This window comes from Jaculus jaculus, chromosome 10, assembly GCF_020740685.1.
Source record: "Jaculus jaculus isolate mJacJac1 chromosome 10, mJacJac1.mat.Y.cur, whole genome shotgun sequence".
In the NCBI taxonomy this organism is placed as follows: Eukaryota; Metazoa; Chordata; class Mammalia; order Rodentia; family Dipodidae; genus Jaculus; species Jaculus jaculus.
The window spans coordinates 103,128,497-103,138,518 of record NC_059111.1 but is presented as its reverse complement, the minus strand read 5'-3'; the positions used below and the strand labels follow the sequence as shown (position 1 = coordinate 103,138,518).

Here is a 10,022-nt window from a genome sequence, read left to right as displayed (position 1 = left end):
GGAAAGAAGGAGCAGAGCCAAAGGACCAGCATCCAGGAGGGAATTCATATATCAGGGGTATGTCCTAACTCTGTTGCTCTGGCCCCCTTGGCTAAATTACATGCAAGGGTTAAAAGAGAAAAGCTGTTACTTAACATCTTAACCATCCAAGTAAAGCTTCTCTCTAATATATATGTACTAGAGAGGATGAATGGATGTGCCAGGGTCTTCTGCAAATGAACTCCAGACACATGCGCCGCTTTGTGCATCTGGAGAATTGAACTCAAGTCATCTGGCTTTGCAAGCAAGTACCTTTAAGTGCTGAGCCACATCTCTAGCCCTGAAGTGTCTCTTTTCCCAAAGGTTCAAGCTTAGTGGAATAACATGACACTGATATGATATTCCATGATCATAATTATTATCAATTTCTCATGGTTGTAAGGTTGGCTAGACTCAGATAGGTAACTCTTGCTTGGAGTCTCTTATGGTTTACAGTAATCTAGTGTCTGGGCTTGGAGCCATGTCTAAGTGTCCCACACACATAACTGCTAGTTGATTCGTCCACCAGCTGGGATATTCATTTTCTGAAGCAATTAGCCATGGTCCCTCCATTTGGCTTCCATATGTGAGACCTTGAGCCTCATCATGGCAAAGTAACTTGACTCCAGGAATATATTTCCCTAAAGGAAAAAAAAAAAGCAGAATAGAACTTATATTGACACTTATGAAATATCCTCAAAATATATGCTAGCAATACGCACAAGGAACAGAATTGGACTTTACCTTTTGTAGGGAGGGATGTCAAAAAATGTGGATAATTTTTTAAAGCTATATATCATCTACAAAATCTCCTGGAAACAGTATTGAGCCAGCTGAGTTCACAGCTGAGCAGCTTGGTGGAATATGACATGAGGAATTACTAAGAGGATGATAATTATAACAACCCCAACCCTTCAATAAGCTGTACCATCTCTGCTCTGCAAAGTCAGTAACTGTACTCTAGCTCAATTTTGGCTATGTTAGGAAAGAACGAAGGGGAATTTTCTAACTGCTAAAAAGACAACAGTTACTATCATTTATCCCATTGATGTAGTTTTGCAGGGAAGGAAGAGGACTGAGACCACAGAGGGATAATATAGCTTTTTCAGCATAAATACCAAAAAGGTTCACTTTTCCTCTGGGTAGATATTTTGTAACTGGAACACCAAAGTTCATGCTGTTGTCACCACAAAAATGACAGTGTGAAACAGAAACCAAATATTAAATATGTGCTTTATTCATAAAATTCACAAACAAAGAAGGTAGGATAACATCAAAAACTGCCCCTCCTCTCTCTCATCTCCAGTCAACAGATTATATAGGAAATGGGAAACAGAGGTATAGTATATTGTTAAAAAGCTCAGTCTTGACCCACTGGTCAGATGGTCAGCCTTTTCCATGACATTCTGATGTTAGTGGCTCACCTTATCACACAGCCCTATACTTTTGCTTTCATCCATCATTGCCATTGGTCAGCGGGGTTCAGATTCTCCTGTGATCTCAGCCTTACATTCCACCTCATGATATGTGAGGTTGGGTGGTTCACAGTCCAGGAACACAGCCCATGGGATGGTACTGCCCACAGCTAGATTGAGTCATTCCACCTCAACTAGTCTGATCTAGAAAATCCCTCACAGACATGACAGAGATTTGCTTTCAGGGTGATTGTAAATTCTGTCAAGTTCACAACCAGAGATTAACCATGACAGATGGTCAGTATCTCACACTGGCAGCAGTATCAGAAAAAAATAAAATAAAATCACAGGCAACAAGGAAATGACGTGACATCTTACTACATTCACGAAAAAGAGTATATGGAAGGCCTGACCCATGTCCCATGGAAAGGGGGTTCCTTGTGATGTTTCATTTCCCAAGACACAAGTGGGTAGGGATATTTCCTGAGCCAGCACTGTTTGCTAGAAACACTATGCTCAGGCAAAATTCAACCTCTGTAGAGTCTGTTTGGAGTGTGAATTTTCCCATGAACTTCTGTGAGGCCCACATCACCCACCACAAAAGAGGGAAGAAAAGAAAAAAAAAATTATGAAATGCATTTGGTACCTCAATGTTTCAGGAGCTTCTGGGGATGTCAGAGAGACCCTGGAAGGAGGGAGATGGCCGGTGAGGCAAGCTTAAAGTCACAGAAGGAGAGGAGCATAACAAACACACACCATGTCACAGAGAGCGGAAGGAGGAGGTCAACAGATACATGTGATGCCTAGTGTGGGTATTAGGATCCCAGAGGAGGCAGCAGGGCCTTGACTTGCTCTGCTTCTTCCCCTCTTTTACTCACCTCAGAGTCAGCTCCTGGCGATAACTATACCTCTTCACAAGTAACATATTGAAAAGGCCTAGTTTGAAGATTTCTGTAAGATTTTGTTTTTCTCCTTCCACAGCGCTGTATCTCCCCACCTTACTCTGGTCAAGGACCCTTAGACTGGGACATTTTACAGCCTGCACATCTAGCCTGCTCTGAGACCTGCCATGAGGACTTTTCTCATGCTCACTCTCTTGAGTATGCCAGGTAAGTTTGGAGCCTGCTTTTTGCCTAGGATGAGATCCAGGGAAATACATAAGTGATCAAAAGTGGGAGGAGCCCATCACAGCTAGTGAGATAGGAAGTAGGAGCGAGGGTATTGTAAAATAAACTGTGCAAGGATGACACATAAAGCCTCTCGATAGACAGATTATCTTGGTGATGTACTCTTTGAGCCACTCTGATGCCAGCAAGCACATCAAGATGCCCTCATAGCCAAAGCTTTGATCTTTCCTGGCCAGCTCCTGAGAACATGATTTGTCTGGCACAAACACATTTCTCTTTCCCTGAGAAGATGCTTGTTAAAGGATATGGGCCTGTAAAGAGAGATGGGCTGGTCAGGGCCCCATGAAATATCAAGTTTTTATACCTCTCTAACTGAAAATCAGTTAGTATTGAATTTTTACCCCAATTTGTGATAAAAGTTAATACTGAAAACTACTATAAAGTACTTATTTACGTTGCCAATGTGTGTGGGTGTCTGGTATTATACAGGTTCTGGGAAACGGAACTTGGGTCAGCAAGCTTTACAAACAAGTACCTTCAGCGGCTTGAGCCATCCCCTCATGTTCATTTCTTCAATACACAAAACCACCAATTAGAATTGTTGATCAGTGTAATGAGCCCTTAGAACTTTAATATAATTCCATCTCAAGCAAAAGCAGCTGTCAGTTTCCATAATATTACAGTATAGATACCATGCATTGTTTCCTTTGAATTAAAAAAATGCTAAAAATAAATTAAATGCCCTGATATTATACTTAAAAGGCTTCAATAAGAGAAAAACTACCTTAGCCACTTCTAGCTAACAACTTTTTTCCCTTCTCTTCACCCCACCCTCCAATTCTCCAGAAGTCACTCGGGGAAAGAATTCTGATGAAAAGTCGGTACGACCACATGATTTTGTCATTCCTTACATGGTCTACCTGCAGTCTAATCAAGAGCCTTGTGTGGGGTGCCTCATTGACCCCCAGTGGGTATTGACTGCTGCTCACTGCCCCTTACCGTAAGTGATCCTTTGCTCATGGTGGTTGGGAGAAACTGATACACGAGCACTATTTCATCAAATTAGAAGTTTCAGGAAGCGACTGAGTGTCTTCATAGAGGAGACAGACTACACCTTGGGTGGTTTAAATTGAGTTCAATGGGAAGAGATAGAAGAGTTTCATTGGGCATATATAATATTGACCAATAAACATTTATCAAACACTTACTGTATAGCCAAAGCTGTTGAATACAGACTACTTATTTATCTTCTGTATTAGGAAGAATGCATGGGAAACAAAAGAAGTTTACTTTATCCTGTGGCTACAGTTGGAAAATCAGATATTCTTTCTACCATCTATATCTGACATAAACTGCTTTTGGAAAGGAATGGCTCCTTAGCACATTGCATGACTAATCTGCTGGTGGTGGAGCTAATGGACTCTGGATTTGCATAGGGACAATAGAGGCAATGATGACTGGAAGTCAATGCAACCTATGAACACAGTCTTGTGAATGCATGCTAAACACAATGATAGCACTCTGAGAGAAGCATGACAAAGACTAAGGCTATCAGAAGCCATAGATCCTTGCTCAAGGACTGTCTGAGCCCATGTGGAATAGACAAAGAGCTCTGGGGCCGTGAAGTGTGTGTGGTTCCTTCTTTACTGCTATCAGACTCTGTGCTAGTGCATGAGTCTGTAACAATCCAATAAACTACTGTTATTTTATACATAGTTCATTTCAATCTTCAAGCTAAGAAACAAAATTAGGAAAGGAGATGAGGACATCTGATATGTGTTGTGGTGTGACACTGTGTGCATTCTGTAACTCTATTCTATCCCTTCTCTTCCCCTCCCCCCCCCACCCCCAGTACTCAAATCCGACTGGGAGTTTATCAACCCAGCACCAAGCATAAGAAAGAACAGACACTGAATTACACATTGGCTCTACCCCACCCTGAGTTTGATGCACAATCCCTGAAAAATGACCTGATGCTGATAAAACTTTCCAAGGCTGCCACTCTGAATAGCTACGTGGGAACCATAGCTATAGCTATGGAACCCATGGCAATGAATGATTCCTGCTTTATCCCAACCTGGACCTGGAATGATTACAAAGATTGTGAGTATTTGACTCTGTGATCTTCATTCTCGGGATTTTGGAGCTAGAGGGAAATATGGTGAGAGACTACTGGGCGGAAATCATTGCTATGAAAACACGTTCTTAATGCTACAATGATTCACAGCAGGATCTGACACTACCAGAACTGGTGGCCAAAGAAATGACTTGTGGACTGATTCAGGGAGGCTTCCCTGATCCCCTCAAATGGGGCATGCAGTAATTATTATATCCCTATGTCTCTAGGACTTTTATGACCAGAGGTCTGGAGTGTGAGAAAAATTAAAAATAAAAGTACATGATAGATGAAGACACAACACAGGCTGTGCACAGAATGTTCCAACCCATACTTTTCTATGGAACTTTCAGAGATAAGGGGACAGTTGAGAAAGTTCCTCCCTTGACACCAGAGCTGGCTCCCTGCAGAGTATGTTGTCGCTGAGAGTTCATCATGCATACATGGAGATTTGGGTGATTCACAGAGAGTTGATGGTTGTGGTCATCTTTCTAGCCTGATATATTTCATAGGAACAGTAGTCACATTCAATAATATAAATGCACACTCTCCTCCCATGTGGGCTCAAATGGGGGAAGAACAGGGAGAGTGGGCATCTCCAGAAGCCCATCTTTTTAAGTGGCTTTCTAATAAAGTTGTTGGTCTTTGTTGACTGTAAACCTCTTGTGGCTGCTTAAAAATTATACTCACTTTTGTTGCCAGGTGTGGTGACACACGCCTTTAATCCCAGCACTCAGGAGGAAGAGGTAGAAGGATCACTGTGAGTTCGAGACTACCCTAAGACTCCATAGTGAATTCCAGGTCAAACTGGGCTAGAGTGAGACCCTACCTAGAAAAACCAAAAAAATAAAATAAATAAAAAGGAAAAATTATACTCACTTTTGGTATTGTAAAATATCTATTCAGATATAAACCAGTGTCTGGTGGCTACAAAATGATTCCTCTGTTCTACAAAAGCAAATAAAGTAATAACTTTAGATCAGTAGGGCTTGTACAAATAAAAATTAGGAACTAGATAGACATTCTCAGCATTTTGTAACTCCATATTTCAAGTTGGAAGCAAAATCCTTGGGAATCTAAGTGAATATACTTACTGAAAAAATTCAGCTCATGTGATTTTTATCCTTAACTTTTATTCAAAATAATTATGTTACATCATGAAAGTGCTTTATCACATATAATTTGAAAACAAATCCATCTACACAAAGATTTTACCCTGGCCACTCTGCACATCAAAATCACAGTGATGGACAGCACCTCTATAAGAGCACTGACATTTATTTTATTTACTAAGAAGTATTTATTTCAAGTTGTTTAAGTGACTTTCACTTAGCTTAGGTGGATTTTAATTTAGTTCTTCTAAAAACATATAAGTGAGTGCCACTCCCCGATCTCTGGTCTAACCTGACATTTTAATTTCACTCTGTGATATCTTCTTAAGTTTAGTATTAGAATAATCCTACTCCTTAAATGCTGCTATGCTTAGCTTAATAAACATTTGGGTATGTGTTTTCCATTCTTTTGTAAGTACTCTCCATTAGAGATTCAAATACATAACACCTTGGTTAGAGTTCCTGAATCCTGAAGTTGACATCTACAGTGGAGATGAGTATCATGACTTTTTAGGGGAAAACACACACATACATCTAAATAATCATTATAAATAATATATTTGCAGCTATGTATCACATAATGAAGTTTTAATCAATTATGGAAGACATATACAATAGACCCATAATATTACTATGGACAGCAATATGCTGTGCTGTTTTGCAATCTAAGAGCAATAGGCTATAACATTGCACTCTAAGAATATAGTGAGGTATACAGCTTAAATCTGTGACAATGCACTTAATGCTCCCATGACCATAGGATAACCTAGTAATGCATTTCTCAGGACATAATCCCATCATTAAGTGAAGCATGACTAATTTAAATACTTTGTGTATATTTTTAAATTAATAAATAGAAAGATAAAGGAGCTGACCATCAAAAGATGGTGGGATGTTTAGGACAGTGGCTTTATTTCTTCTTCCTCCTGGCCACTCATAATATTTATACAGCCGGGCGTGGTGGCGCACGCCTTTAATCCCAGCATTTGGGAGGCAGAGGTAGGAGGATCACCGTGAGTTCGAGGCCACCCTGAGACTACATAGTGAATTCCAGGTCAGCCTGGGCTAGAGTGAGACCCTACCTCAAAAAATAAAAAAACACACAAACAATAATCTTTATACAATTGTTTCCAAGCTTTCTAAATTATGCACAATACAAAAAGTATATATCTGATGATGACTGGACAGGAGATAAATGATGGACTTAGGTGTATACTTCTCTAATGTGAAAATCTGTACCAGGAACCCCAAAAAGATTGGAAATCCTGCAGCTCCCTGCAATGACTATTCTCAGGGACTGAGTTATTTACATAATTGTAGGTGCTAATCACAAGAGCACTTGTGATAAGGAGGATAGCTTTGGAGTTCGTGTCTTTTTGTTTTCCCACAGTCAGTGACCCTGACAGCCTGACGTGGATAAACCAATATTCTCTTTCCTATAATGACTGCTGGAATATGCTCCAACAGGAAAAAGGACCAACCATGAACATCATGTGCATAGGACACTCTCTGAACATCAAGTATATAATTAAGGTATCTTTATTTCCTCCATACAGAAAGATAATAAAAGGGAAGATGGATAATGATGGAAAATTAAACAGCATCTATCCAAAAGGCTGTCTACAGAGTAAAGGGTAGGACATTGAAAGTTGAAGTACGTTTACCCTACTCCTCAATCTCCAGTTTTTAGCTCATTCACCCTTTCCCCTCTTACACTAAGAGAGACCTAATGTAGAGCCGCTGTCTTTCTCCTGCTTGCACTTAGGGTGGGTCAAGTTTAATTGAAAGGATGAGACCAAAGTAGATGTGAAGCACCGGTTGAACCCTCTCCAACCAAACCAGTCCATTCTCTTAGATGGCTTTGCTGCTGTGATATGATTCTCTTTGGGGATGGGTTTTTGTTTTTGTTTTTTTTTTTTTTCTGTGACAGAAATCATGCTGACTTCCTGTTCCCTCTCTGTGGCAGGAAGTCTCTGCTGCTCCAGCTATCTGTGATGGAAGGGTGTATGGAATCTTATCCTGGTCAAAAGCAGGTGTCACCATGGGAAATGAAGGGTTCTTTACAGAGGTTTATCCCTATGCAAGGTGGATCTTGCAAATGATAAAATCCCACTGAGGTGTTCTGTACCCGCAGTGTATCTTAACGATTCCTGCAGTGGACCAACAACTCCCTTCATCTTTCTTACTATTGAATAAAATCCAAATGGAAAACATCCAATAAAAACACATTAGCAACTTATGACTCTTGCTTTCTTTGATGTAAACTTTAAGAAAAATGATAAATTTATCCAAAAACTAACTATGCGTTCACTTGTACAAAAAAAAGTATTGATCACCAGCTACTTAGTAGACCCTGCAGCTGCTGAGGAATGCACGTTTAAGTACGAAATTAAACTGAATCACTTTTTCAGTTCTCATATCATGTGACAAGTCCTGTAATGGAGATGAGTGATAACCTCAAAGAAAGCCTAAAATTAAGCATTCTAGGCAGTGAGGCAATCAACAAAGAATCAGATAAATTTAGAAGATAGAATAAAACTAAAGACATAATTGTCTAAATACCAAAAAAGCATATAATTGTGATATGCCCTGGGGGAAATATATATACTGAAAGGTAGAAAATAAAGTTTACAAAGGGAGGAAGGAGGTGATGAAAGATGACTTCATGTCCTATAATCATTTATGACATCTAATGTCTGAACTGCAAGCTTCTCTTCATCTTGTCTTGCAGTCTCATCCCCTTCTCCCCTGTTCCTGACTTGGATTCTCTGCCTGGTGCTTCCTACGCCCTTAAGAACTCAGTTCTGTTACTACCAGGTTGTTTGAAACTCTTGAAAGACATCTCATTGGTGATCATTCTATATTTCTAAGTTCATGGTATCCTTCTCCAGGGCAGCTATTTATTTCAAAGCTTCTCTTTCCTCAAACTTCTAACCCATGCAGCAGATGGCTTCTGGTTGCTATTAGGAGGCAGTAACTTGTGGTTCAGGCTGACACCACCAAACATGGAAACACCTACTTTTTAACCCCTTTTCTGCTTTCTTGTTACACTGGAAGAGAGGGTCTTGTATGTCTACCTAGGATGTTACTTGACTTCCTCATATAATTTATTATTGGGTTTTATGTAATTTTCTCCTTTGATTTGAATATATTTACATATTCACATCTTCTTATTGATATATAGTATTAGTATGAACTAATACCATACAGTATTATAATTTGATGCATGTACACAATGGGTCATGACCAAAGCAGGGTCATTAGCATTTCTGTCTTCTCAAACATTCGTATTTCTATGTTCTGGAAAACTTCAGATTTTCCTAGTTATATTTCAATATATCATAAATTATGATAGTCTATCTAGTCATTCTATGAACAGTAGAATTAGTCATTGTATTTCAATATCTGTTATCTAACTTATAAAACATAGAGCCTCACCCATTACTCATCTAAAATGTGAAACGCAGCTCGTGTTTCGTGGCCCTGTTGACAGGTTACAGGTTTCTGAATGATCTGCTCTGTAGGTTTCTCTTCTGTACATGTCCTTGCCTATTTTAATTTTTACATTCTGATCTTCTACCTCCTGGGTCATCTGCCTAGAGATCTGTCTTCATCTTTTTTTAATAAATTTATCTTATTTCTACTGATTCTTCTAGATTTAGAGATCACGTACCCATGGAGAGTGGACCTTCATCTTAGTGGCCCTGTTACATGTCTCTCTGCCTCAGAACGCCTTGAGAATGGATCCTCAAGCTCTGTTTACAGTGCTGAAGGGTTTCTCAAGCCGCAAAGTTCAAACACTTCCCTCTGAAATCCCCCCACAAAACCAGTTCTGAAGATCTACCAGTCTCACACAGTCAAGTTTATCACAGTGACAACTCCACGCTCGGTACCAATTTTCTGTATTACTTTCTCACTGAAAACAAATGCCTGACCAGAACTGACTTAAGGAAGTAAAAGGTTTATTTTAGCTTAGTTTATTTTTGTTGTTGTTTTGTTTTTGTTTTTTTGAGGTAGGGTATCACTCTAACCAAGGCTGACCTTGAATTCACTTTGTAGTCCCAGGGTGGCCTCAACTCATGGTGATCCTCCTACCTCTGCTTCCTGAGTGCTGGGGTTAAAGGCGTGCGCCACCACGCCTGGCTAGCTTAGTTTTGAAGGTATGCATTCCTCATGTGAGGGAAGGCATGGCAGCAGAAACAGAGCTTATGACAACATAGTCACTGGAGTCAAA

At 39.8% G+C, this 10,022-nt stretch overlaps 1 protein-coding gene across 1 annotated transcript; it reads left to right on the top strand.

The window, feature by feature from the left end:
* Positions 1–2,502: 2,502 nt before the first annotated feature.
* Positions 2,503–7,904, top strand: LOC105944205 (probable inactive serine protease 58). Its single transcript, XM_012949326.1, has 5 exons — positions 2,503–2,542; positions 3,407–3,560; positions 4,413–4,663; positions 7,179–7,321; positions 7,755–7,904. Exons 1-5 carry the CDS (start codon positions 2,503–2,505, stop codon positions 7,902–7,904), a joined length of 738 nt encoding a protein of 245 aa, XP_012804780.1.
* The last annotated feature ends 2,118 nt before the right edge of the window (positions 7,905–10,022 follow it).

Excerpts from the sequence above, each read along its gene's own strand:
- LOC105944205 (XM_012949326.1), top strand. The coding sequence starts at position 2,503 with ATGAGGACTTTTCTCATGCTCACTCTCTTGAGTATGCCAG. Across the intron at positions 3,561-4,412 it reads GCTGCTCACTGCCCCTTACC|TACTCAAATCCGACTGGGAG; the intron begins GTAAGTGATCCT and ends CCCCACCCCCAG. Across the intron at positions 4,664-7,178 it reads CTGGAATGATTACAAAGATT|TCAGTGACCCTGACAGCCTG; the intron begins GTGAGTATTTGA and ends GTTTTCCCACAG.